General features: G+C 45.6%; 1 protein-coding gene across 3 annotated transcripts in view; it reads left to right on the plus strand.

Moving 5' to 3' along the window:
- Positions 1-26,262, plus strand: part of GRAMD2B (GRAM domain containing 2B) — a 609,764-nt gene that overhangs the window by 552,438 nt on the left and 31,064 nt on the right. For all 3 annotated transcript variants that reach the window (XM_078675589.1, XM_078675590.1, XM_078675591.1), the window contains exons 12-13: positions 3,358-3,453; positions 21,208-21,304. In XM_078675589.1, the coding sequence (XP_078531715.1) occupies positions 3,358-3,453; positions 21,208-21,304 (193 nt within the window). The remainder of the gene's footprint in view (positions 1-3,357; positions 3,454-21,207; positions 21,305-26,262) is intronic.

Consider the following 26,262-nt stretch of genomic DNA (forward strand, 5'->3'; position numbering starts at 1 on the left):
CTGTGACCAAGCACCTCTTACTCACAGATCTGTAAGAGGCGCTACATTCACCGAGGCAGCATACTCCGATCTCTGCCACAGGTGCTTTGAGCCGCTGAGCTGTCACACTAGAGCTAACGTCTGTGACCACCCACTGAGACAGCCTCCCAGGCCCAGGATAGATTGAGCTGGAGGGAGTGAACCCGCTGCTCAAGGGCTGATGCTTCCGGGTTTGAAACCTTGTGGGAGAATGATGTGTTTAAGCTATGGTGTAGCGTAGTGTGTCTGCTGTTACAAAGCGATCTCAGCACCAGGGGCATAAACCGCTGAGCTATCTCACTCGCACTCAAGTGGACCTGCAGAGTTTGAGCAGATGGAGAGCAAGAGATCAGAGCAGCAGGTGTGTTAACACCGAGAACTATCTCTAGGACTGGAACATGTGGCATGGAGCTCTCTGCAGTAGGCGCATGAACCGACTCAGCTAGGTTACTTACAGGGACCACAGGGACCTCTGCACGATATAGCGCATGAGTGTTAACCAATGAGCCCCCTCTGCCCAAGGTTGGATTGGGATTAAAAATCGGCCCGGGCACGCATAAAAAAATCGGCCCACATTTGCATAATGCCTTGCCTCAAATCACTGCTTCAGCGTAATTTTACATAAAAGGTGGGGGGGAAGGGGGCGGGGTGTTTCAAAATATATATATGCACACATCAGTTTACACTAGTGAAACACACCTGAAAACAAGTGAGGCCACTAATGCTCAGGCCCCCTGCCCCGCTCAGTATGTCTACATTAATGGTAGGCCTAGCGAGAGAAAAGGGGTGACACCTCTACCTGTTGCTGCTATACGGGAGGTAATGAGTGCCCATCTCCCTCCAGAAAGGCCATTTAGACACCCACTGGGCCGCTGGAGGTATAGTCGAACAACAGAGACACAGCCCAAATCGGCACCCAGGCTGCTCAAAAGCAGCCCTCAGGTGGAACTCGAACCCTGGCCCTATCCGACGCTGCCTCTGCCGTAGGTGCATTAACCAAACGAGTCAGCTGAGTGGGAACTGTGCAAACACAGGTCTCTTACAGGTGCAGTAACTGAGTGAGTTGTCTTATTCCGATCTGACATGTGGCCCGTAGGATACACTTCCCTGCTGGTTACACCCATCTCCCAGCAGGCTGCTGTGCCCAAGCAGCTCTTACTCCAAGGTACACTCTGATCTCTGCCACAGGCGCTTTGAGCCTCTGGCCTGTCAATACTGGTGGAGCCTGTGACCAAGCACCTCTTACACACATCTGTAAGAGGCGCTACATTCACTGAGGCAGCATACCCCGATCTCTGACACAGGTGCTTTGAGCCGATGAGCTGTGTCACTAGAGCTGAAGTCTGTGACCACCCACCGAGGCAGCCACCCAGGCCCAGGATAGATTGAGCTGCAGGGAGGGAGTGAACCCGCTTCTTGAGGGCTTATGCTTCCGGGTTTTAAACCTTGGCCGAGAATGAGTTCAGTGAATAACAAGGAAAATTTCTAAGTTTAGATTCGCGAACTCACGGGGACCCATGTTACCAACGGGCACTGCCCTTCGCGTGCTTACTCTTGGAACAGATCCCAAACTTTATTAACAAGGCACTGTGCAGGGGCGGGCTGAACACCTGGAGTAACCCCATGCGCCTCTGAGCTCCGTGCAAGCTGGCCTGGCTACTGCAGCTCTGCCGCTCCCTGTGCGCCCATGGGCTGTCCCTGCCACGCCGCAATAGACGTGATACAAAAGAGGATGATGGACGGAGCTTTTGAACAAATCAAACACTCACCCCCAGTCAACTGATCTGGGTTTAATCCATCACCATTCTTTAGTTCTCAGCCACCCCAGTAAACATGGCTATATGCAAATCAGTCTGACCCTGTGCCTCATGGGAACAGTCCAGCCCGAACTGCCAAGCCATGTCTTTCCTGGACCGCAATCAAGCATCCAAGGACCGGTTTCTGGCTATCAGCCTTCATCAGCCTGGATAGCTTGACTCCAGTGGTGTGGGGTGAGTGTTTGATTTGTTCAAACGCTCCGTCCATCATCCCCTTTTGTATCGCTTTGTTCGCCCTAAGTGTGGCAGGGTATGCTCAGACGTGAGTCCCTTGTTCACTTGGCCACTGGATTCAAGATAGCCTGGCTGATGAGGATTATTAATCCGAAACCCGTCCCAGGATGCTTGTTTCTGGTCCAGGGAAGACATGGCTTGGCAGTTCGGGCTGGACTGTTGCTATGAGGCACAGGGTCAGACTGATTTGCATATAGCCATGTCTGAACTGGGGCGGCTGAGTGAACTAAAGATTGTGCTGATAAGGGGCTAGCCAGATTCTTGGCTAGTAAGTCTTTTTTTTTTTTTTTTTTTGCACCCACATGTTTTGCAGCCTGCTTTTACTATTCAGATCAGCTGGATCCAACACACGTTAAGGTGCTGCACCTGCACCTGCATGTGGATGAGGTTATCACATTACATACTCCACGCTAAAGCAGGGGGTTTACACCACAAGAGGAATTGTTCTGAGAATATTATGCTGTTTGTTACCGTACACATTGGTTCAATTATATTACAACCTCGGGAGTAGCCAACTCATTTTGAAATTGTTAGTTGCATTTTTAGTTTTTCTCCTTTCAAAGATACAAGTCGATCCTAGGAGATGTAAATTAAATAATTTTGTGGGTTTTTTGCACACCTAATGGACTGGGATCTTACTGCACGCAATCTACCTCCCTGGTCATAAAACAGTCAATTAATTTTAATTTATGGATAATGTTTTAGAACCTTAATTTCACTGGGAAGTGATTATCCTTTTGCTAGGTTTTTAATGTAGTTACTACTTGAAATCGGCAACTTTATGCACAGTTATGTAGGGACCTACTAATGTTTTTGTATCTAACATTTAGGATATATGTCTGGTTAAGTATGCTGCACTTTTATACATTCTCTAGAAACCACTGTAGCTACTTTTAAGAAGTTGCACTGCAGGCGGATGTTCAGTATTAGAACAAAGAGGTGGATGGCTCCAACTTGGGGGGTAACACCGGCTGAAAATGGTGTGAGATTTAAGACAACTACACTTGTTTAAGGAATCTGTGAATAAATCCCCGCTATCTTTAGCTACCCATTTGAGGAGCCGATTGAGAACCTCTGGCATGAGGAAAGTAACTTCTTTTCCCTGACAATACTGTATTGCTGACTGTTCATGTTTACAAATGTTGCATGACTGCACACGCTTCACGGTTGTGCCGTAGACACCCAGTAGTAGGATATTTTTATTGTTTTTAAGTCATTTTGTATTGCAGTGTAATTTCTATTCTACCATCGCATAATTGTCTCGCGTTTTTTCCCTTTTCTTCCTCAGCGTCTGTATTCTAATGTTTTCGACTATCTACATGAGATCTAAAATCATTATCCTGGAAGAACGCCTCTCGACAATGGGCCCTTTTTTTGTGAATGAGTAAGCATACTTTTACCTAGTTGGTGATCTAAATACGGTGTGTGTTAATGTTGGTTCATCCTAAATTGGTGCCAGCACTCGCCTCGTGGTGGTGATGTGATAGTCTAGTGACAGACAAGAATTCTGAGAATAGACAAAGCAGTCAATATATATTTCCAAATAAGCAGACAAAATAGCAGCGTCTTACTCAACAATTGTCCTAGGCTTAGTAGGAACATGAATGCTTTCACCTCACTCTGCACTGTTACCAATTGCACATGTTGTTTTCCTAAAACGCTATGCACACTGCCTTGTGTATTATCTCCAAATAGAGTACTGGGAACAATGAATGTTTGAAGTTCTTGAAAACACCGACTGTACGCTGTGTAGATTGAGAACAGTCTTAGTTGTTAAACCCAAGAAGAAAACTGTTGTGATGGATACAGAGTGGGTTGCTGTACAGAAGTTAACAAAAGGTGAACTGTTTCCGAAATTCACTGAAAGGACATTGGTGAAAGCGAGTGAAAGAGTGTCTGTATTTGATACCATGCTTCTAGGGCGGCAAGACTTAGCTGTTCATATCTCAGAGGCGTGAGACGGGTAGCTGAGATGACAGTGGCCCTCCTTTCGATACCTAACTAGCTTCTAGACTTGATACTGCAAAAAAGGAGGTTATTAGTATATAAAACGCACCAAGTTTATACATTTGAAGAGGAGTGGAATGGAAATGACAGTAAATAAATGGGCATGTCTTTTAATTCGAGGTCACGAAAATAGAAAAGGTGCAAAAAGAAACTATACAGGGTACAGGTGTTTAACAATCCAGTAAGTACATTAGAGTAGATTCTTAAAATGAGGTTTATTCTTGGGGACGGTTATAGTTTTTAGAGGAGGGACAATGTGCTAAAAAAAAATTAATGGGGGAATATAATTTGCAGATCATGACACCGAGACAGGCTTAGAGTTGGGGCAAGGGGTGAGGTTGTGACAGCTGAGAACTCCTCGACAGAAAGTTGTGTAAAGGAAAAAAAACATTAGGTCTATGAGGTAGTCACTGTGCATAGTGTCTGACAAAGATTCCGGTGCTTTCCGACCGAGCATATGGCGCTGGTTGAAATGAGTTTACATGTTCAGATGTATTGTAGTGTTGTTTCGGTTCCCCCTAAGCTCTGGATCATGTGCACTGAGTGTGTTTGCCTCGGTGTTCTTAAGTGTGGGAGAACTAATCTTCACCCGTCCTTCCTAAGTAAAAATTGTGCCCGATGTGAAATGATGTTGTTTCCTGGCCCCCATCAATAATAAAGTAATGCCCCAAGAGGGTATGAATACTGAAGTATTTTATTCTTTATTGTCAAATATTAACAGTGTACACCAGAGTCCTTGTAGCTCTATGAGTGAGACAGTTTGTAGGAGCGGGTAGATTTTCCCTCTTCACATTGATGGACTGTCCCAATCTCCCTGGACACAGGTAACCTTCAAAGAAGAAATTGGGAAAGGTCTGGTGAAGTCCCCCTGCTGCTTGCATACTGACTGTGATATGCCCTTGATATAGGAATCACCCCATTTCATTTCCCACCTCAGAGAAAACTCTTCAGTTTGGCTCACCCTCCATCGGGACGAAGGAATGTGTGATACGTGCTTTGCAGAAGACTTGGACTCCTGCCTCTGCTCCTTCAAACGCTTTCCTTCTTTGTGCTGAACTTTGGCAGCAAGGATGGCTTTTCCAGGAGAGCTGCTCAGGTAAACCCTCAGATACCATCTAGGATAGACTCCCTTTCCCACACCTGCACAGCAGCATCCCTTCCCTGTAACTTGTGCGTCTGCTGGAATCTGAAGAATTGTACCAGATTCTATCTGAGAAATAAATCTCAAACTAAATGAGAAGTGGTCTCCTTTTTGGGCCACTGAAAAAAGGTTTTTGGGAGTCCTGAGGGAAGTGTGTGTTTTGAGTGTGGTCCATGATGATTGAGGGGGAGATTTTTAGCATTATTGTTGTGGTAAGTAGAAAAGATGAATCATGCAGGAACTTCTCAACAGGTGTGAAGTTTATTTGCAGCACGGAATAGACGAGCAGAACACCATCTGGCCAGGCTCAAACTGACACCATTAGAATTCAGTATAGAACCATAACATTAAGAACACACAAAAGTTCCAAGCAAGAAACATGGAAAACAGACTTAACAGACAAAACTATTTACAACACATCTCCCTCCCTTAAATTAACAAAACCAAGAAAGAAAACAAAAGAACAGTTAATGAATGTAGTCGTCTAAGTAGACAGGTGGACGGCGAGATCGAGGACTCCTCAAACTGATCCCAGTAGAAACACCATAGTTGGAAACATTATCATGGGTAGAAACTCCACCCCCACAACTAGAGGAGGTAGATGTAGAAGCATCACCACTACCCACCTCCCCCCTTACAACAGACTGAGAACAAGCACTCGAATCACACTGGCTAGATAACATATAGCCATTGTTGATTGAATCAGAGACAGGTAATGCACCCTTCACAGACACATCAGAGTGTTTCCGATACAGTGCCACCCTTCTGAAATTCCATTTCTCCCCATTATCGAGAACAACAAAATGAGGGAATACCCGCTTCACACAAAAAGGACCTCTAAATTTTGAAAGTCCTTTAGAGAACCTGCCAGGCTTTACCTTGACAAGATCTCCAACGGAAATCGGTAAAGAAACGCTGTCAATAGAAGATTGCATGGAAGAAACCTTATCTTGATTTGCCAACCAAGAAGGTGTTAACTTTGTCACAGGAGAACGACCACGCATCAACTCAAAAGGAGATTTACTCTCATGCTTATGGGGAGTTGAACGATAGGCCCACACAAGCTCTTGAACCCTATCATTAGAAAAACAACCAAATTCAACCGACATCCGAATAATGCCTTTCACCAATCTATTAACCCTCTCACACATACCATTACTCTGTGGGTTATATAGACTGGTCCGATGATGGTCAATTCCACACTCCTTCAAAAACAGTCATTTTACCAGACGTCAATTGTGTACCATTATCTGTTATCAAAACAGAAGGAAACCCCTCATAAACAAAAACACTTTTCAGAAAACTGATTGTAGAATCAGTAGTGATTTCCCTAACAAAACGAACAGTGAGCCACTTAGGAAAACAATCCATAATAACGATCGCAAAACGCTGATTAAAAAGCAACTCATTTATTGGCCCGATAAAATCCAGACAAATAGTGTGCCATGGTAAATTCTCAAAAGAAATGCTTCCAACATTCTGAGACCCTACCACTTTCAAACGTTTCTCACCCTCCTTACAAAAACTGCAACGCACAACACACTCCTCAGCATCAATAGATGGCCACCAAAAATTCTCTTTCACTCTACGTTGGGTGAGAGTCTGGCCCAGATGCCCTTCATGAGCCAAATCAAGTATTTTCCCTCTCAGCGAACAAGGAGGAATAAACCTATCACCCCTCATTAAGACATTGTTGTTAGAAAGAGATAACTCATCCAAAATTCTAATAAAAGGTCTGACAGAAGGCTCAACCATACTCTCCCTCCTAGACCCCTTAATGATAAGATCTACAACTTGCTTTAAGACTACATCATTCTCCATCCCTTTAGCCACTCATCACATGAAAATGAACCAGCACAAAGAAACAGAACATCCTCTATAAAAGCAGTCACACAATCATCTTGAGACTCCACCAACGAATTCCCACAAACCATAGATTGAATAGGAAGACGGGACAGACAGTCAGCTTGGACGTTTTTCCAACCCTGAACAAACTGCACATCAAACTGAAAATCCTGTAGACGCGATGCCAATCTAGCCAGTCTGGGTGAACCCTTCCCAGTACCCCCAGGAGCCAAAACATTAACTAAAGGTTTATGATCAGAGCGTAACACAAACTTGGTACCCCACAAGTAAGTCCTGAAATAATAGGTGCCCCAGACAGCAGCAAGAGCCTCTCGCTCAATTACAGAATAATTACATTCTGACAAAGTTAAGGGTCTAGAAGCAAAAGCAATAGTTTTTTCTTCACTTCCATGCCGCTGAAGAACAGCACCTGAGCCGATGCCGCTAGCATCCACCATTAAAATAGAAGAGCGTTTAATATCAAATGGTGTGAGAACATTGGCAGAAGACAGTTCACTTTTAATCAAGTTAAAACAAGACTCTTGCTCACTGGTCCATAGAAATTTCACTCATTTTTTCAGTAAACCCCTCAAGGGAGCAGTCTTACTAGAAAAATCCCTCACAAATTTGGAGTAGAATTCAATTAAGCCCTCAAGGACCGCAATTGATCCTTATCAACCGGACAGGGAGCCAGCTCAATTGTCTCCAATAAATTTCTTTTGGGTTTAACCCCATCAGCTGAGAGAGAAAAACCCAAATACTCAATTTCACTAACTAAAAATGCACACTTTTCCCTCCGCAAAGTAAGGCCAGCCTCAGCCTGCACAACACACGTTGAAGAACATTATTATGTTCCTCCATGGAGTCACCAAAAATGAATGTCATCTTGGAAATAGATGACCTTCTCTATCCTTTTGAACACCTCCGACACCATCCTTTGAAAAACACTAGCGGCTGAAATCAGCCCGAAGGGTAACCTAGTAAACTGAAAGGTCCTTTCGCCAGTTATAAATGCAGTCAAATGTTTAGACCCCCTCATCAAGTCGAATCTGGTGATAGGCATGTTTGAGGTCTAGCTTACTAAAGTACTTAGCCCCCTTTAAAGTAGAGACTAGCTCCCCAATATTAGGTAAGGGAAAAACGTCTGCAACCACACACTTATTTAATGATCTAAGATCCACACAGAATCTGATCTTGTTATCAGGCTTCTGAGAAATGACCACAGGAGAAATCCACGGGGATGCCTCCACAGGTTCAATAATCCCGCCCTGAAGCATTTCTTCCAGAACCACCTTGACTTCACTCCTCACTGCAAATGGCACCCTTCTTGCCTTATGCTGAACAGGGATACTACCTTCCTTCTACAAAATGTTATGGGCATAGCCTTGCAATTCCCCTAATTGTTCTCTGAAAACACGTTTGAAATTCAAAAGAATATCATTCAAGGTAAAAACGTCCACAACCATCACAGGTTCCTCTGCTCTAGGATTTACTACAATGTGAAGATCATATTGATGGATACGACCTAAAATAGCTGGGCCATTGACAGAAATATAAATTTTTCCCTGAGTAGATCTATCCTTAAAAAGGATTTCGCTCTCAAAATACCAAAGAAGGTCTATTTTTTCACCCTGATAACCAGAGGGAAAAAATATCACAATCCACAAGACTTTTGACCCCACAGGTGCTTCATCAAAGACATAGGAATAATGGTCCATTTAGAGCCAGTGTCGACCATGAGACTAATAGTTTTGTTGTCAATAATAAAATCAGCCTTAGGGATTCTTTCCCTATTGTCCTGACAAGCACAAACAGAATCCTGTAGCACCAGTAATTTGTTAACATCACGATTCAACTCACAATACACAAAACAGACTTGACAGACAAAGCTATTTACAACAAATGTATATAGGATTGACTTAATCGTTGTGTTGTATTGCCAGGTGGATTAATTCATTCATTGTTGGTCCTGTTTAAGATAATTATGACGAAAGTATGTATGATTAAATAATGAAAGATATGTTTTTGTAAGTCGAAGCAAAAATGTTAAGGAGAAAAGATTGTAAAATAAAAAGTTTGTATGAATAATAAAATAAAATATTTAAGGGTGTGTTTATGGGTCAGTGACAATGTTAGATTAATTCCACTTAATAATGCAGAATGGTCGAGTGGAATATTTATTTTCATGTTTGAGGTTTTGTTACCCCTTTGTTCCCGAACCTAAAATCAGGTATTAGGGGGTGCCCTTTGTGGTTAGGAGTAGAACCATTATTGCATACATGTTGCCCTCAACAGGATTTCTGTAAATATAATGGACGTGAAGCTTTCTAGGAGTGCTTCTGGAATGCTTTGTGAAACCAATAGGGTCGGAAACCTCCAAGAATAGGAGTCTTTTTGCAGGAGTAGATTTCCAACTTAAAAAAAGAAAGACTTAACTGGTGCTCAGTTTTGTGAAATTGTACACCAATCGATAACATTTTTCTTGTTTAAGATTTTATGTCAAAGGAGGAAGAAGTAACGGGGCCTTTCTCCCCCTACCTCCATTTATTATTTGACCCATTTTCATTGGACCTTTTTCACAAGTTATTTCAGAGGAGTTGACCAGACGCACCTGTACTCCCCTGTGATCATCACAAAAATCCCCTTCTCCGAAGTTGGCTTCTTCGGTTTCCCGTCTCCATTTACACACCAGCTGGGTGGGAGATGGCCTCACTGACACTCCTCTCTATTGAGCTCAGGATTATTTTGCTTCTTGCCATCTGCTATCAACTGCATCCCTTTCGCTTCCAGTGCGCTCAAATAAAAATCTTAACCTGGCTACTCCCACAGTGTTGCTTTCTGCCCTACCCATCTCTGGACTGTGCCGTCTGTCGCAGTCTCTCCACCTTTCTAACATTGAACCCACAAGGTCTTTTTTTAATGGATGAAGCTGGGTCTAGATTTGTAAAAGATTGATTCAGATAAATTCCCTGCTTGTCTTTGGCCTCCTATCCTCAAATTTCTAACAATTCTTTTTGTGGAATGCTCAAAGGGTGAGCTGTACAGAAAAGTGACTCTCCAAGCCTGCTTGGATCTGCCTCTCCGGAATTTCTTTAAGTATGGTATTTGTTTTAAAATATTTTCAAGGGCATGTCCAAGATGGCAGCGGAGTAGCTGTGCTTCCTTTGAGCTCTGCCGCCCGCTTTTGCAAAAGTTGCCGGTTTGGCATGCTCCGGGACACCACCATGACTCAACACTGTGGGGAAAGCCCTCTTGCCACACTAGGCGGCAGCATTGCAATTTTGTGGTTACATCGACGTCCAGTACCGAGATCTCCGGCCTGCAAGGAATAGCGCAGACACAACTAAAAGAGCGCCCGCCGCAAGGCTTGATCCTGACGGCCCTGGCGGACTGTGCTGAATTGCCTCCGGCCCCCACGTATCACATGGACATCTCGGAACACAATAGCGTTCAGACCTTGTGCGACCAACGCCCATGAGTGCAGCACGGAGGCCGAATCTGGGCTGTGGCAGTGATGGCAGGCTGGATCGTGCCCCCTCCAATAAAAGCCATCTTCAGCCTGCATTGAGAAAATAAGAGGCAGCGAAACTTCACAACTGGCGGCCCTTGGGCGAGGCGCTGGGCTGCGCATACTGGTGGTGAAGGTGAGGTGCTGCTACTTACGGCTATGAGAGATGAGTTGCAGCGATTCTAATTTCCTGGCACAGGGAAAAGACCAGGCACCCTGCAGAGAGAAACACTGGGCATTTCGGGTAGGGACACCTGTCCCCTCGGGACTGCATCAAAGGTTGATGTGCGCTCTACTGGAGTGGGTGCCTCACTGAGGGATAGCGACACAGCTGGTAAGACTCCAAGACCCCATTTACACACCCTGAAAAAGCAACCCCACCACAGCACTCTCAACCTCTGCCCACCGAGGGAGTGTCCACCGCTTTAGCGGCTTCAGTGAGCTTTGGACCCCTCTGGGCCCTACAGATCTAGCAGCAGCGGGGATTTATCATTAATGTTTCAGCAGACACATCAGGTGAAACTTGCAGTTAAGGGGGTCCCACATGCAGACAGAGACCTAGGGGAGACTACGTCCAGGAAAACCCTTGTATTTTGGCTGCACTGAATCACAAGAATCTTGGTTTAATCCATCATTCTTTTGCTCACCACACAACCCCTGTTTGCACCCAGCCATATGCAAATCAGTTTTGACCCTGTTCCGTGTGCATACAGTCCATCCCGAGCTGCCAAGCCAGGTCCTCCCTGGACCAGAAACAAGCATCCGATGGATGGATTTAGGCCCATATCTCTGTACTGGGGTGAATGTATGACATTGTTCTGCATTCTGTCCATCAATTATTCTTTTTGCATTTGTCACCCTGAGTGGGATGGGTATGCCCAGACATGGGTCCCGTGCTCTCCATGCCACTGGAGTCCAGCTATCCTGGATGATGAGGGCTGAAAGCCCCGAAACCGGTCCTGCTTGTTTCCAGTCCAGGGAGGACCTGGTCTGGCAGTTCGGGCTGGACTGTTCCCATTGGACACAGAGTCAAAACTGATTTGCAAATGGCTGGACCCAAACTGGAATGGCATGGTGAGCAAAAAAAAAGCGATGGATTTAGGCCCAGGTCTCTGCTCTGGGGTGAATGTATGAACTTTTTCTGCATTCTTTCCATCAATTGTTCTTTTTGCATTTGTCACCCCGAGTGGGACGGGTATGCCCAGACGTGGGTCCCGTGCTCTCCATGCCACTGGAGTCAAGCTATCCTGGCTGATGAGGGCTAAAAGCCCGAAACCGGTCCTAGGATGCTTGTTTCCAGTCCAGGGAGTACCTGGCCTGGCTGTTCAGGCTGGACTGTTCCCATTGGGCACAGGGTCAAGACTAATTTGCATATGGCTGGGTCCAAACTGGAAAGGCATGGTGAGCAAAAAACGATGGATTTTGGCTCAGATCTCTGTACTAGGGTGAATGTATCACATTGTTCTGCATTCTGTCCGTCAATTGTTTTTTTTTGCATTCATCCTGCACACTATGCTTGGTTAGGGCAGATGCAATGTTCAGTTAAGTGTGGTTAAGCTTGCAGTGTTCCGCAGCATGTGGCTCTGCCCTCATTGTTCCGGGCATTACCCGTCGGAAAGAAGCCATCATGTCAGTAGTGTGAGACCGGAATACTATCACCTTTTGAGGGAGCGAAGGTATGGTTATTCCAAGAGTTATCTCTAACGTTACAGCACCATAGGGTACTTTAACCAGCCACCTTATTCTTAAGGGAAAAGGGGATCCTGAATAAGTGTGGTCACCCTTTTCGGCTCATCTTCATCTGGAATAATGAGGCCCATACTGTCGGCACCTTGGTGGAAGATCATTCTGTGCTGGGCATGGAGGGCACCGCAGGAGGAGAACAATCCCACGAAGCCTACCACAATCATCCACCATGTTGTGACTCCCCCCACATGATCCGCGATAAAGTGCCTTAGTAAGCCTGCAGGAACAGAGAGCCGCCAGGAAAGAACAGCCTTAATACGCCAGCTGAGGTTCAGTGTATCAGACCCTGACATTGACTGATAGACCAAGGATTGCCTGCCCCTTGCCTGATTGACAAGTGACTGAATCATCGAGGTCCCCTGGGCACCCCCAGCTTGGATCCAAGAAGGCCCGACTGCCTTACCCACTCTTTATTGACACTTCTTTCATGTGGCGGAGGTCCGATCTCGTTCCAACTGTAGACAATTACTCGCCGACAAAATTGACCTCTTCTACTTTGTCCGCTAAGTTCCAAAGAGGGGAACGCTCTAGCTGTACTGTTCTCTTACCTCCCTTCTCTTGCTCGACGACTCAAGCACTGATGCCCCTGTCTCAGGCAGTGATGGCTCATCTAGCCCGACTGGGTGGACGCACTGCTGCTCAACCCACATTCACTTGTTTGGCCTTATTACCCATTCTAGCAAGTGGTTAAAATACTCAGCCTGAATGTCTGAGGCCTCAGTGCTCCAACTGCGATATTTGCCTTCTCCAAGAAACACACCTTCTCAAAGCTGACTGAAAACGCTTGCTGTCCTGTTGGTTTGACTGCCAATTCTTTGCTTCTGGTCGCGGGAAAATGGTGGGGGTGGCGGTCCTTTTGTCGATGCACTTCCCAGGTCCGGTCATCCAGACACAAGCCGGGTAGCCAGGCTGACTACTTTCCTTACGTATCTCGAATGAATACACATTACTCATACACAACAGGGAACCCCTCCCTCCCACCCCCATGTACCACGCACACATCCTTGGCATATTACTGGACTCCTCACTCTCAATGAACCGCCAGATCAACACTGTATTTTCATCCTATTTCCACACACTCCGCCTGCTCTGAAAGACATTCTGATGGATCCCTACAGAATCGAGAAAGACTGTCACCCACTCACTCATCACCAGCGGACTAGACTATGCCGGCATCACCCAGAAACAGCTCAGGAAGCTACAGAACATCAAAATGCAGCAGCCAGACTGGTCCTCGACATCCTCGCCGCAGACACATCACTCACTCACTCAATACCTCCGTCAACTCCACTGGCTCACAGTCCATAAGAGAATCACCTTCAAGCTCATCGCACATGCCTACAACCCTCTCCACGACACAGGACCAGCATATCTGAACCACCACCAATCTTTCCACGCAACCACCAGACAGCTTTGCTCCGCCCAACTTGCAGTGACCACCGTCCCACGGATCCACAAGACCAGGATCGGAGGAAGATCCTTCTCCTACCTTGCTGCCAAGACCTGGAACACCCTGCCACTCCACCTCAGGCAATCACCCTCTCTGACCCCATTTCAGGAAGGATCTCAAGACCTGGCTCTTCGACTGTACCTCCATGCCCAGTTTGATCAGCAGCCTCCCGCCCCCATCCCCTCTTCCCCTGTGCCTTGAGACCCTTATGTGTAAATAGCCACACTCTATAAATTCCTGATTGGTTGATTTACATTTGCTAACATCTATGTACCGAATGACCACCAGGAGGCTTTCGTCCTGGATGCTGTGGGCCGAGTGATGGCCACTGTTGATGCACACACTCTTATAGGAGGCGACTTTAGCCTAGTCCGTGATACACTCCTGGACAGGTCGGCTCAAAGGACGGGACAGATGGTGGCACTCATCTGACAGGCCTTCAATAGCTGGGGGACATGGTACTGGTGGACATGTGGTGAATGTGTCATCGCATAGTAAAAGACTGTACCTACTTATCAGCAGCCCACCAAACATATGCCAGAATAGATTTCTTTCCGAGCTTGTCGCGCTTTACAGCAGCTACCAAATTGGTGGACGTTGGCGTGGCCGCTCTCTCACCACTCATCCATCTCTATCACACTGCACATCCCAGAATCCAAATTACAGCCTTGCACCTGCTGCCTTAATCATAAACTACTAACATATGACTGAACTATATCCGAAATCAGTGATGCAATTTTCACCTTTCTCAGCACTAATGATATGCCTGATACCCTAGTCGCCATACTGTGGGACACACTGAAAGCAGTGTTCCGAGCAGTTTTATAGCTATTGCAGCCCAAATTAATAAAGACAGAAAGGACCACTCCGACTAGAGGGTCAGGTGAAGGAATTTGAGGAAGCCCATAAGCAGTCTTGCTGACATAAATTAGGGTGCAGACTCATGATAGCCCAAGATCTGCTTAAGGCCCTAGACATGGATAAGACTGAATACGCACTCCTTTGTCCCTGAAAAAAAAAGTATTATGCAGGGAGCAATAAAGCAGGGTGTCTTTTGGTTCATGTATCTAAAGAGAGAATAACCGAGATTGAGTGGTCGTAGGGCTGCAAGGTGCAGGGCCTGGAAGATACTGACCAGGCCATGTTAATTCCCGAGAGGGACTGCAGGAATACCCAAACGCCTTTTCTTTTCATAGACAAAATTATTTATTCCCGTACATCAGCGCTGCTACTCTGTCAATGCCGAAAAGGCATTTGACTGGGTGTGCTGACTGTATATTCAATTGGTGTTGGCCAAAGCTGGTCTCAGATATGGTATAGTTGTACTAACACTTCAGGTGTGGTCAGAGTCAATGGGCTGATGTTGCAACCTGTAGCATGTGTCACTAGACGGGAGTACTCCTTGTCACCACTCTTCTTTGCCCTCTATATGCAGCCGATCACGGAAAGAGTGCTTTGACACCCCCACAAAGCAGGTATCACCATGGGGGTTCGGGAGCATAAGCTCGCTTTATATGCTGACGATGTTATGATAGCCGTGACACAACCTTTCACATCGCTCCCTCTGCTGATGCAGGAATTTGAAGCCTTTGGGAGAGTCTTGGGTTTTAAGGTAAACCTCAAGAAATCACAGGCTCTTATGCTTTCCATTCCACAAGCTGACCAACCCCAACTAGAACACCTTAAACCCTTTACATGGACCACCAAGGGGTCACCAATCTAGGCAGGCAAATATACCTCAAGCTAGAGTGCAGAGCACAATTACGCTGCATTAATTTCCACTGTCTGATCAGATCTACAGTCCTGGAAGGGAGGCTCCCTTTCTTGTTAGGAAGGCTGACAGCAGTTAAAATGACCCTACTAGGAAAGATACTCAATGTCATGCCGACATTGCTACTGAAGCCCCCCCCCCCCCTGTCATTGGTAAACTATATCATCTAATTGAACACTACGGATGGAATGGCAAAAAGGCATGCATGGCAAACAAACCAGCATAACTTGCTGTGACCGAGGGTGGTTTGAGATTCCCTACTTGGTGTGGTACTATCAGGTAGCACATCTCAGTCGACATCTGGAAAGTGCCATGGCTCCCCAAGCCACACCGACCCCCAGGGGTTTATATCTCTTCCTTAGGGTGATGGTAGGAGCCTTGTATAATGTGCAGTTGACACAGAAGCTCTCCACCCGCATATCACCACAGATAGTGATTATAGAAGATCCCGACTTCCCTCCAGGGGACCGCATTCTCACTGTGGCAGAAGGTAAATTTGAAAAGGGTGGGAAACGTATTCGACCAAGAGGGTCTTATGGCCTAAACGCTGGTCCAGTCTAACTATGGCATCCCTCCCAGCGCACATTGTCAATATATTGCCATTCGGGACTGGTTTACACAGCCACACATGCGCCCACACTTCAGCCGAACCCTCGCATCTGTTGAGAAATGGCTTCTCAGCCATCGCACAGACAAAACTCTTCTCGATAACATATACGCCTTCTTTAATGCCCCGATGACAATGCCCCAATGACAAACACTAAATCTTCAGCACTGCGGCGATGGGAACTAGAGTGTGAGTGTTAAGTTAACGGATACTTGATATAGCGCAACGACTTGCCCCCGGAGGGGCATCTCTGCACTAAAGTAGCAGACAGGTCAGGAATCAGCCATTAGAATAACAAGGTTTTAAGATGTCTTTTAAAGCCTGAGAACTCGGTGCATGCCCTAATATAAAAGGGGGGCGTATTCCATATGTGGGTAGCAAAATATAGGAAGGCTTGTCCTCCATATTTATATGTTCTAATACGTAGGGTGCGAAGAAGGAGTTGACCCCTTAATCTGAGATTTCTCTGAGTGCCCCTTTACCCCTAAAGAATGGTCTGACATTCTACACCGAGCCCGCACGTCTGCTTGTAGTGCCTCCTGTACGGAGACTTTACTTAAAATTGCACATGTTCGGTACTACACCCCTGCTAGAACAGCTAAATGGAAAGCGGGCATGGATGATTGATCCTGGAGGCAATGTGGGCATCGAGGCACATTGACACACATTCTCTGGCATTGCCCCAAACTGCAATACTGGACGGACGTCCTGGTCGATATTAATGAGATGTACAGAACCGACCTGCCGAGGTTCCCCAACTACATTTTGTTGGGTCCCCCCAACGCACTAACGTAACCCCTGTGATCGGTAAGGGGGGGGCTTATCACCCTTGCCCTCTGTGCAGCCAAGCAAGTCATACTGTCCAAATGGGGTACGGATAGGACGCCAACGCGGCTGGATTGTCAACATGAACTATGGGAACTCCTTGGCATAGTGAAGCTGACGGCGATAGTGGACCGTAATTTGATAAAACTTGGGGGCCCTGTATACAGTTTCTAGCTCACAAATTCAGGAAACTCTCCTGTCCAGCCATCTTGCATGCCCTTCGCCTCACACAAACGGACAGTGATGCTGACTGAGGTGTGGAAGTAACCACTTAAAACTTGTATTAGCTACCCCTTGGCCTGAACTCCTTAAATTTCCTGATAACGGGGGTTGTCGAGCAAGTGCCTTCTACCCTCTTTCCTTTGTCATTCTTCGTCATTTTACCGCCCCCTTCTTATGCAAGCCTACCCCCACTATCTTCAATCTCGCCGGGTTAACCTCCCTTTCCTACTTACACCTCACCGCCCAACGGATGTAGGTGAATATTGTTCTGTATCGTTCATTTCTTGAAACTCAAATAGATTTACATCTAAAATATTACCAGCATTCATTCATGTCTCTTAAGCAGTTCAACCAGCTTTGGTCTGGTCTTCTGCTATTTTATACCACTTTGAAATGTCTTACTGCTTCTCGGGAAAATAAGTCAAAGGTCTCATTTTGCATTTGTTATGGGACAAGGTTGATGTGCATGAATTTATAAATGGAGGTGTGCTCTCATACTTGCTTCAAGGACACACAGTGTGTTTTAGAAGTCGAGAACACTTGTCAGTTATAATCTCAATCCCATTGTTCGTTTTTTCTTTGGCATGCTGGCTCTGCAGACCCGCCTGCTTAAACTATGCGGGCACAAAATGTTGCAACGACGAAAGATATGACGACGTGGCAAACCAAGTCTTTCTGAGAGTAATCTTGAATGAAGCAATTGTTTGCAGTAACAGAGCACCATTCGCGTCAGAGGCCAGGGAAACAAGTCTGTTTTTACGAGATGGGTAAACAAGAGTAAATAAAGTAGGAAAGCAAAGTCACTCCCTACCACACAAAATCACTGAACTGTTCGCTTTGTTTATTTCTCTCGTTTTCTTTACCCGGGAGGGCTCCAAGATGCTAGATTGGCAGATTACATATCCCTGATCAAGGTATTAAAATTGCTTGCTACTTTTTCAAAGAATGATTCTGCAGCTTTGATTATATACACTCGGGGAAGTAGCTGTTGGACAGCGGATTTCAAAATACTGGTGTGCTTTTTTTCTCCGGTAGGTGCAACATCATGCTTGAATTTAAAGTAAGAGAAATGCATCTTAAACCTGTTTTTGGGTGCTATTGGAAAACTGTGGAGTTCGCCAACATTAAGAAACGCGATCCCTCCTTTTCAGGTCCCCATTGTGCTCGGCCTGCCACCAGGCCACAAGTTTGCTCTGGGGTTGCAATAATCTAGGTCAGTGGCTCCCAAACTTTTTACTCCTGAGGACCCCCATTGAGTCACTACTGGAAGCCGGGGACCCCCAAGCAATTTGTATGATTTTAAATTTCAAATATTAAAACAGTAATTCGAAAAAAAAAACACGTATACACACAAAACAAATACTCAAATTACTAAGGATTTTGGGGCCAGATGTACGACCATTTCATTTAGCGTCTCGCAATTGGCAACACATTGCAAGTGCCAAATTGCGAGTCGCTAAATGAACCGTACAACACTGTGTTTAACACTGTTTGGGATTATCAATGGGGTCACAAATTGCGAGGCTCATTAATATTAATGAGCCCCTCGCAATTTGCGAGCCCATTGGGAATGCCAGCCCTCCCAGGGATGGTGCCCTGCTAGGCTCAGCAGACCACCATGTCTGGGACTGCTTTTAAATAAAGCATTAAAAAAATGCAGCCCGTTTACATGCATTTTTAAAAAAAAAAAAAGAAAATGAAACATTTTTGTTTCTTTTTTTAAGGGCAGGCAGTGGTCCAGGGACCACTGCCTGCCCTTAAAAAATTATTTTCCATGCATTTGGAAAGAGGAATGGGTCCCCTGGGGACTTGAATTTACCATCTACTGAAGTAGGTGGTAATTGCGAGTATTTTGCGACCGCAATTGCAGTTGCAAAATATTTGTACATGGTTTTGAGACTCGCTATTTGGAGGGGAATGCCTCTTTCAAATAGCAAGTCGCAAAACCTATTTAGCGAGTCACAAAAAAATTGTGACTCGCGAAATAGGCTATGTACATGGCCCAATAGGTTTTTGCATGTGCAAATGGGTTTGCGAACCCATTTGCGCATATAAAAACGGGTCGTACATCTGGCCCTTAGTACTTTATATTGAAGGAATTTGCAAAAAAAGGAGAACATTTAATGGGAAGGTTGTTGCCGCATCTCCGTGACTAACTTTTAAATTGTTGGTTTTATTTCGCAGTACAAGGCTTTTGAACAGCATCAGGTTAATCAATGACTGGGAAAAAACATGAGTAACTAGCTGGTACCAATCAGTTTGCAAGCAGCTCTTTGATGACAGTTTATAGGTCTCTCTGCTTGATTACGATTGTCACTTATGAAGTGCAAAGTAGCAAAAGAATCTCTGGGGCACATGCATCAACCTATTTAGGAAGTGCAAACGGTGCGAATCGGTAAATTCGGCCGTTTGCACTTCCTAAATACGTTTTTGGGATGCATCAAACTTTTTTTCTTAATTCGCATTTTTTTGCATTTCTAAAAAATGCGAATGCATTTAAGGAATCGCATTTGTGCGATTCCTTAAATGCAATGCATCAATTTAAAAAAAATGCGAATTATGAAATTGGAAGTGCAAATTAACACGAGGTTGAACCTCGTGTTAATTTGCGAAAATCTTTCAAAAATGAAAAAAATGAATTTTTTAAACTGTCATGTTACAGACACACATGTCCTTAGGACATGTGTGTGTGAAACATGCACTTTCTAATACATTTCAGGGGTGCAGGGGGGGGTCCTTTGGACCCCCTCCTGCACCCGTGGAATGCATCAACAAATTGCGAATTCTTACATGCCTTCCCATTGACTCCTATGGGCCATTCGGCCTATAGGAATCAATGGGAATTGCGAAAATGCACTTTGGAATTCGCTATTTATTTGAGATTCGGTAAAAATTGCGATTTTTACCGATTCTCAAATAAATAGTGAAAAAAATGATGCATAGCATTTTGCAATTCTTAATTTGCGATTCGGTAATTTTCGCAAATTAAGAATTGCAAAACCTATGAATGATGCATGTGCCCCTCTGTGACAAAAGCAGTAACCACGGACCTATGCACATAAAATACTGCTTTATAAAATGCATGTTACAGGTTCTTTGCAGTAGGCATATTAACCCTCTGTACTACATTAGTTAAGTCAAAGCTGCAACTGAGCAAAACTCTCATCTCTCTCCAGCAGGTACATTAATCATTGGCATTATCTTGACACTTTTATTGATGCTCGAAAGCTGCTAATTATACAGGAAACGATGCTGTGCTTTTAAAACTGCTGCCTATGGACCCCCTGGGAATGTATCAAGGAAGACCCCTGTGGGTCCGCGGACCCCAGTTTGGGAAACACTGATCTAGGTGTTTGTTTACTTACTACCACAGTTCAGAGCTGCCGCTTTGACGTTTCAGTTCTTTGAAAGAACGAATATAGTTTTAAAATCAACATTAACAATATATTGCTTTAACATATTTACAAGACCTGTTCCAAACAACAATTTTGCTACTCGTTCCAGGTAAAATATTTGGGATTACAAGTATTTACAGATCCGCAAAAGGGACAGAATTATTTCTCACCCTCGTTAGCCATTTGCCAAAAGCATGCAGGCGTTTTTAAAAGCAAAGTGTCTTAAAAGATGATGCTTTTTGCAAAATAAGTTTGTCACTTAACGTCCTTTGGGATTTACAGATATTTGTGGTATACTTAAAGTTAAAAAAAATCCCAAGGGGAGTTCTAACAAAAATAGTAAACAGAAATATGGTACCACACTTAAATGCTTTCCACTAGTACGCAAACTTTAAGAAGAGGTAAGACATGACTTTAACCTTTTCAATTTATAGTGAGCACGGTGTGATGGGTCTTAAATGAACAGGTGGAGATTAAATGTCGAATGTCTTAAATACACTTGTATGTGCTTGGAAGCAGATCACTCCCGTGAAACTGGCCAGACAGGTGTATGTGGTGCATGAAGTTGTCATAGATAATTGATCTAACCATACTTATTTCTTTCATCTCTTGTTCCCGCAGACAGACGCCGGGAGGTTTAGCAATGAGACCAGTGCTTCATGTTAATGTTGACACCATCTGTGACGAACTGACCTCAAATCTTGCAAAACTAGATAAGGTACAAGGTGTATTCAGAAAGCCTCACCTTTTAAATGCTAAACTTGTAGGATAACATCCACATTTTATAAGCACAATATCTAAGCGTAGTTGCACACTAATAAATAAAAAATCTGAACTTTTTATTTTAGTAAATTTAGCTGTTCACTATCGCTCTCTTTAGTGTCATGCAGTTCTGTTTTTTTCGCGGCTCAGTCACGATTGTATGCTGACCCAATAGTGCGGTAACATCACTGTTACATTTCCCGGCATGTTTCAATGCCTTTAAAGTATTTATCAATTAGTCAATAAACCTGTTCTGTAAACAAGGCTCAACTCACTAAGAGCCCACGGGTCCAGAATGAAAGACTACTGAGTATGTGGAGCACAAATACCAGACACCATAATGGAAACCGAATGGTATGGGGAAGGTATCCCTTTTGAAGGACGGTTCCCCTCACACACCTTAGGTGTCATGCTTCATCATAGGGGTGCCTCCCCGCTTTAGGAACCTAGGGCCAGATGTAGGAAGCCTAATACTGGTCGGTAACGGCCGCGAAATTACCGAATTTCGTCCGTTACCGACAGGTATTAAGCTTTTTAGAAGTGGGAGGCCTAAATGAAGGATTCAGTAATTTACCGAATCGGTTATTTAAGGATTCTGTAAATTACCAAATCCTTAATGTAAGGAGCACTGAAATGAGTGCTTTTCCCATTTCAGGATTCGTTATTTACCACCAACTACAAGTTGGTGGTAAATATCGAACCCTATAAAAAGCAATTTATTGCAATTTATGACTGTGCCATGTGGCAGACATACATGCCCTTAGGGCATGTATGTGTGCCACATGTGCACCATGCACTATTCAGGGGTGCAACAGGGTGTCAAAGTGACACCCTGCTACCCTTGAATGTGTTCCCCCTTTTACCGAATCGGTATTCCCATTCATTCCTATGTCCTGGAGGCCCATAGGGATGAATGGGAAATACCAAATCAGTAAATACCGATTCGGTATTTACCAAATCTCACAGATTCAGTAAAAAATACCGAATGAATACCTACATCCCATTTACAATTCTAAAATACTGAATCGGTAATATTCGGTATTTTAGAAACGGTAAATCCGGATTACCTACATCTGGCCCCTAGTCCTGACGCGGGCTACAACCCCCTCTCTGCGAGGGAGGAGCTCTGGGATGTTTTTAAATTTGAGCACATGGATTGTACTAAGAACCCTATGTGAGCGTGGCTTGTGAAAGTGAGTTAAAACTGCCTATAGAGCTTGCTATCAAAAACTTTATTTAGAAACCTGATGCTGAGGGCTAAGAGAAAACAGACTGTCTTGGCTTATCACAGGGGCCCTGGGCGACTGGCAGGAGAGTTCTGGCCGTCTGGGTGCCTTTTGATACCCCTCAAACACTGGCCAGATCCCCAGGAGAGAGAGCGGGGAATTGGTGTGGACGGTAATGTTGACTGCCGGGAGACAGGAGGACAAATCCAGCCTTGGTTCCCTACTGCTGCGTACCTAGTGGGAGCAGACTCCACGGAAACAACCTCAGCGCAGTGATTCCAATTGTACGCCCAGAGGTTTGGGGTGCTACCTGAAAACCGACAGGCCGGGTGGACAACTCCACTGCAGGCGGCGGAGAGTAGCGGTTGCACCAAGACAATGATGGGCGGTAACGATACAGGACCTATGGCATCTTGATGTACTAACCGTACTGCGACTCAAACCAAGCTGGAAAAATTTGCCTGGCAAAAACAGCAGAATGAAGATCAAGGGGAGATGGTGGCCCCGATTGACGCTGTGGAGCCCTCAAACAAAGATCTCCTCGAAGCAATTACAGCGATTAGAACTTCCCTCGAGGTAGGGATTGACAAGGTTGCCAAAGAGGTAGCGCTGATCTGCGAATATATGAAGAAGATGGCGGAGCAAGTGAGTACAGTAGAAAATGTCACGAAGGAACTGGTTACCGACACAACCCTTCTAAAGCAACAAGTCGCCAAACTACTCAACTCCCACGAGGCGATGGTCCTGCCGCTAGATTACGAAGGCAGAATGCGGAGGAACAACATCTGCATTCTAGGTGTTCCGTAATGCGCAGAGGAGCAGGCGGCAGATCTTTTTGTCGAAGAGTTAGTCCTCAAACATCTACAACCCTGCGGACTATCTAAATGCTTCACAATTGAAAGGGCCCACCACGTTCCATGAGGCCGGCTGAAACTGGGCGTATCCTCTAGACTGCTTCTGGCGCGGGTGTTCAACTTTCGAGATCCTGATGTCATTATCCAGACGGCGCGGTGGCCCCGCCATTGACCCTAGAGAACAGCAAAATCATGTTCTTTTCAGACTTCATTTTGAGAGTACAGAAACCGCGTTGCAGCTTCCTCGAGGTGAAGTGGGCCCTCCGGGTCCAAGAGGTCAAATATGCTATGATGTTTCCCACCAAGTTGAGAGTCGAAACCAAGGAAAATCCTGGTTCTTCACCTGACCAGAGTATGCTTGGGACTGGTTGGAGGGCTGGCGCACAGTGGAAAAAAGACTAAGAAAGGACACTTGGCTGCCGATGAGGATGCTGACTGGCGCCAGCAGAGACGATCTCCTCCACATTCTGACTCGGACACACAGGGGGGGCGTTGATCCTGGAGGCTGGTAAGACTATTTGATATCAGTCCAGATACCTGGAGGGCCTCCAGAACTGCACGGGGGCTTGAACACAAAGCCACTGTCTCCTTAAATGTGGGGTAATGGACCATGGACTGGGTCGAGTGGGCGGGGGTGGAGGGGAGGGGAGGGGGGGTCACGCCCCTGATGTTCGATACTCCCGATTGTTGTTTAGGGGTTTGACCAAGCACTCCATGAACCAGCTTAATGTCTTGATCAATCTGCTCTTTCATCGTAGCGGACTGTTTCACAATTGTAGGTTCTTTAATGGGGCCCTATCCCAAAGTCATAGCGGGATGACACAAGAGTATTATTGGGGCTATGTGCTATACACTGCTGTGGAGGTAGGGCGGGGCGGGGGGGACCAGGCATCCACCGATAAGTGATGGTTGTTTTGGGAGCGGGGTAGCTCACGTTCCCTGGAGTTGTTCATGGGTGGGCGACAGGCACTCTGCATGTTGGGGGGGGGAGGGGGCGGTTCTAGTCCCATGAAGCAGGGAGGCAGGAGGGCGGTGTGTTCCTAATGGTACAGGTAATTTTGGGTTTGATTTGTTGGGGGGTCGTTCTAATGGGCTTACTGCAGCAAGACAGAACGACTGGTTGTATATTGTTCGGGGGTCTTTGTTATTTAATTGCAGCTGGACAAAACGGCATCTTGTATGGGTACATTTCTGCTGGTTTTAACATTCAGAACGCTAATTGCATGCTACAAAACACTGTATTGTGCTGTCACACTCATGGAGCCACTCTGAGGGACACAGTTGAGGGTTCCACTTGTCATGAACGCTATGCATATTTTATTATACCTATGGTAGAGACCAATGGCTGGTGGGAAAGGTCTTAGGCTCATAACATGGAATGTCAAAGGTTTGGAGGACAAAATAAAGCGAAGTATAGTGTTACAATTCATTCACCGTTAGGGGCTTGACATGGTGGTGTTCCAAGAAACCCATTTAATAGGCAACTCCTGTATGGCTCTTAACAGGAAAGGAATCGCATGGTGACACACTCAGGCTTCATGACGGGGTCCTGAGGGGTGGGGATCCTCCTCCTTAAGGGCTGCCCTTTTATGATACAAAACACGTGGACTGATCCGCAGGGTAGATACGCCGCCTGCACGGGCATTTGGGGAGGCAGAGTCCTCAATGTTGTCTCGGTGTATGCCCCACCGGGTCTTCAACGCATGACATTAACTGATGTAGGAGCGATGTTACTGCACTTGCCTGTGGGTACATTGGTGATGGGGGAGGACTTTAACCTGAAAATGAATGACCAAGAAGACCGATTCCCCACCCAAGCGAGACTCGACACATGGTTCACAATTACTTGACTTTGCCAACGCCCAGGGGATGGTAGATATCTGGAGGGGGCACACCCCCACGACGCACTCTTCACATTCCAATCCGGTGTGCACAGCAGTCAATCACAAATTGACTACCTGTTTACTCACGCACAACATATACAGGACTTCACCGACTTTGCTTGCTTCGCACGAGGAGTGTCTGACCATTTCGCAGTCTTGGCAGTTTTCGGTGCACAACGAACGTCACAACCAAGCCCCATCATGATCCAGCCTTGGGCACTAAAGTTACTGCACACCGGAGAAAACTTAAGAAAAGATACTGATTACTATTTTGAGGAGATATAGGATCAGTGGATTCAGCTGTTACACTTTGGGGTGCATACGGTGCGGTGATAGAGTGGAGGGCATTATCCATGATGGTGGGCCACAGGGCAGAGCGCAACCGGAGAGTGAACAAACTGGAGACGGAGATCTTGAGACTTGAACGCGCTACTGCGCAAGACCCTGATCAAGATGCTCAACATACCCTTAGTATTAAGAAGCAGGATTATTAGCAACTGCTCTTAGAGGACGCAAACAGGCGTGCTCTCGCCACCCACCATAGAATATATGAACAGAGCGAATGAACTGGGAATTTATTGGCATGGCTGGAACGTAAAGAACAGTCGGCGAGGCGGGTGCGAGCAATAAAGGGGCCTGACTATACACTGATTACCGACCCCCGGTGCATCGCAGAGGCGTTCGCGAAACATTATGAGCAAATATACGATCTCCTCGCTACTATTAAGGTAGCATGTATCTCCCAACAGCACCGGGAGACCCTAGGTGCTGATATCTTGGTTGAAGAGATCCAGAAAGCTATCCGAGACATCAATTAAGGCCCTAATGGGCTTCTGATCGAGCTGTTAAAACCTATGGCTACGAAACTTGCCCCCACTTCTTAAATCTATACAATGAATGTTTCGAGGCTGGCCTCCTCCGTGTTGCCACTATCGTGGTCATCCACAAACT

The sequence above is a fragment of the Lissotriton helveticus genome, chromosome 2_1 (genome assembly GCF_964261635.1).
Source record: "Lissotriton helveticus chromosome 2_1, aLisHel1.1, whole genome shotgun sequence".
Classification (NCBI taxonomy): domain Eukaryota; kingdom Metazoa; phylum Chordata; class Amphibia; order Caudata; family Salamandridae; genus Lissotriton; species Lissotriton helveticus.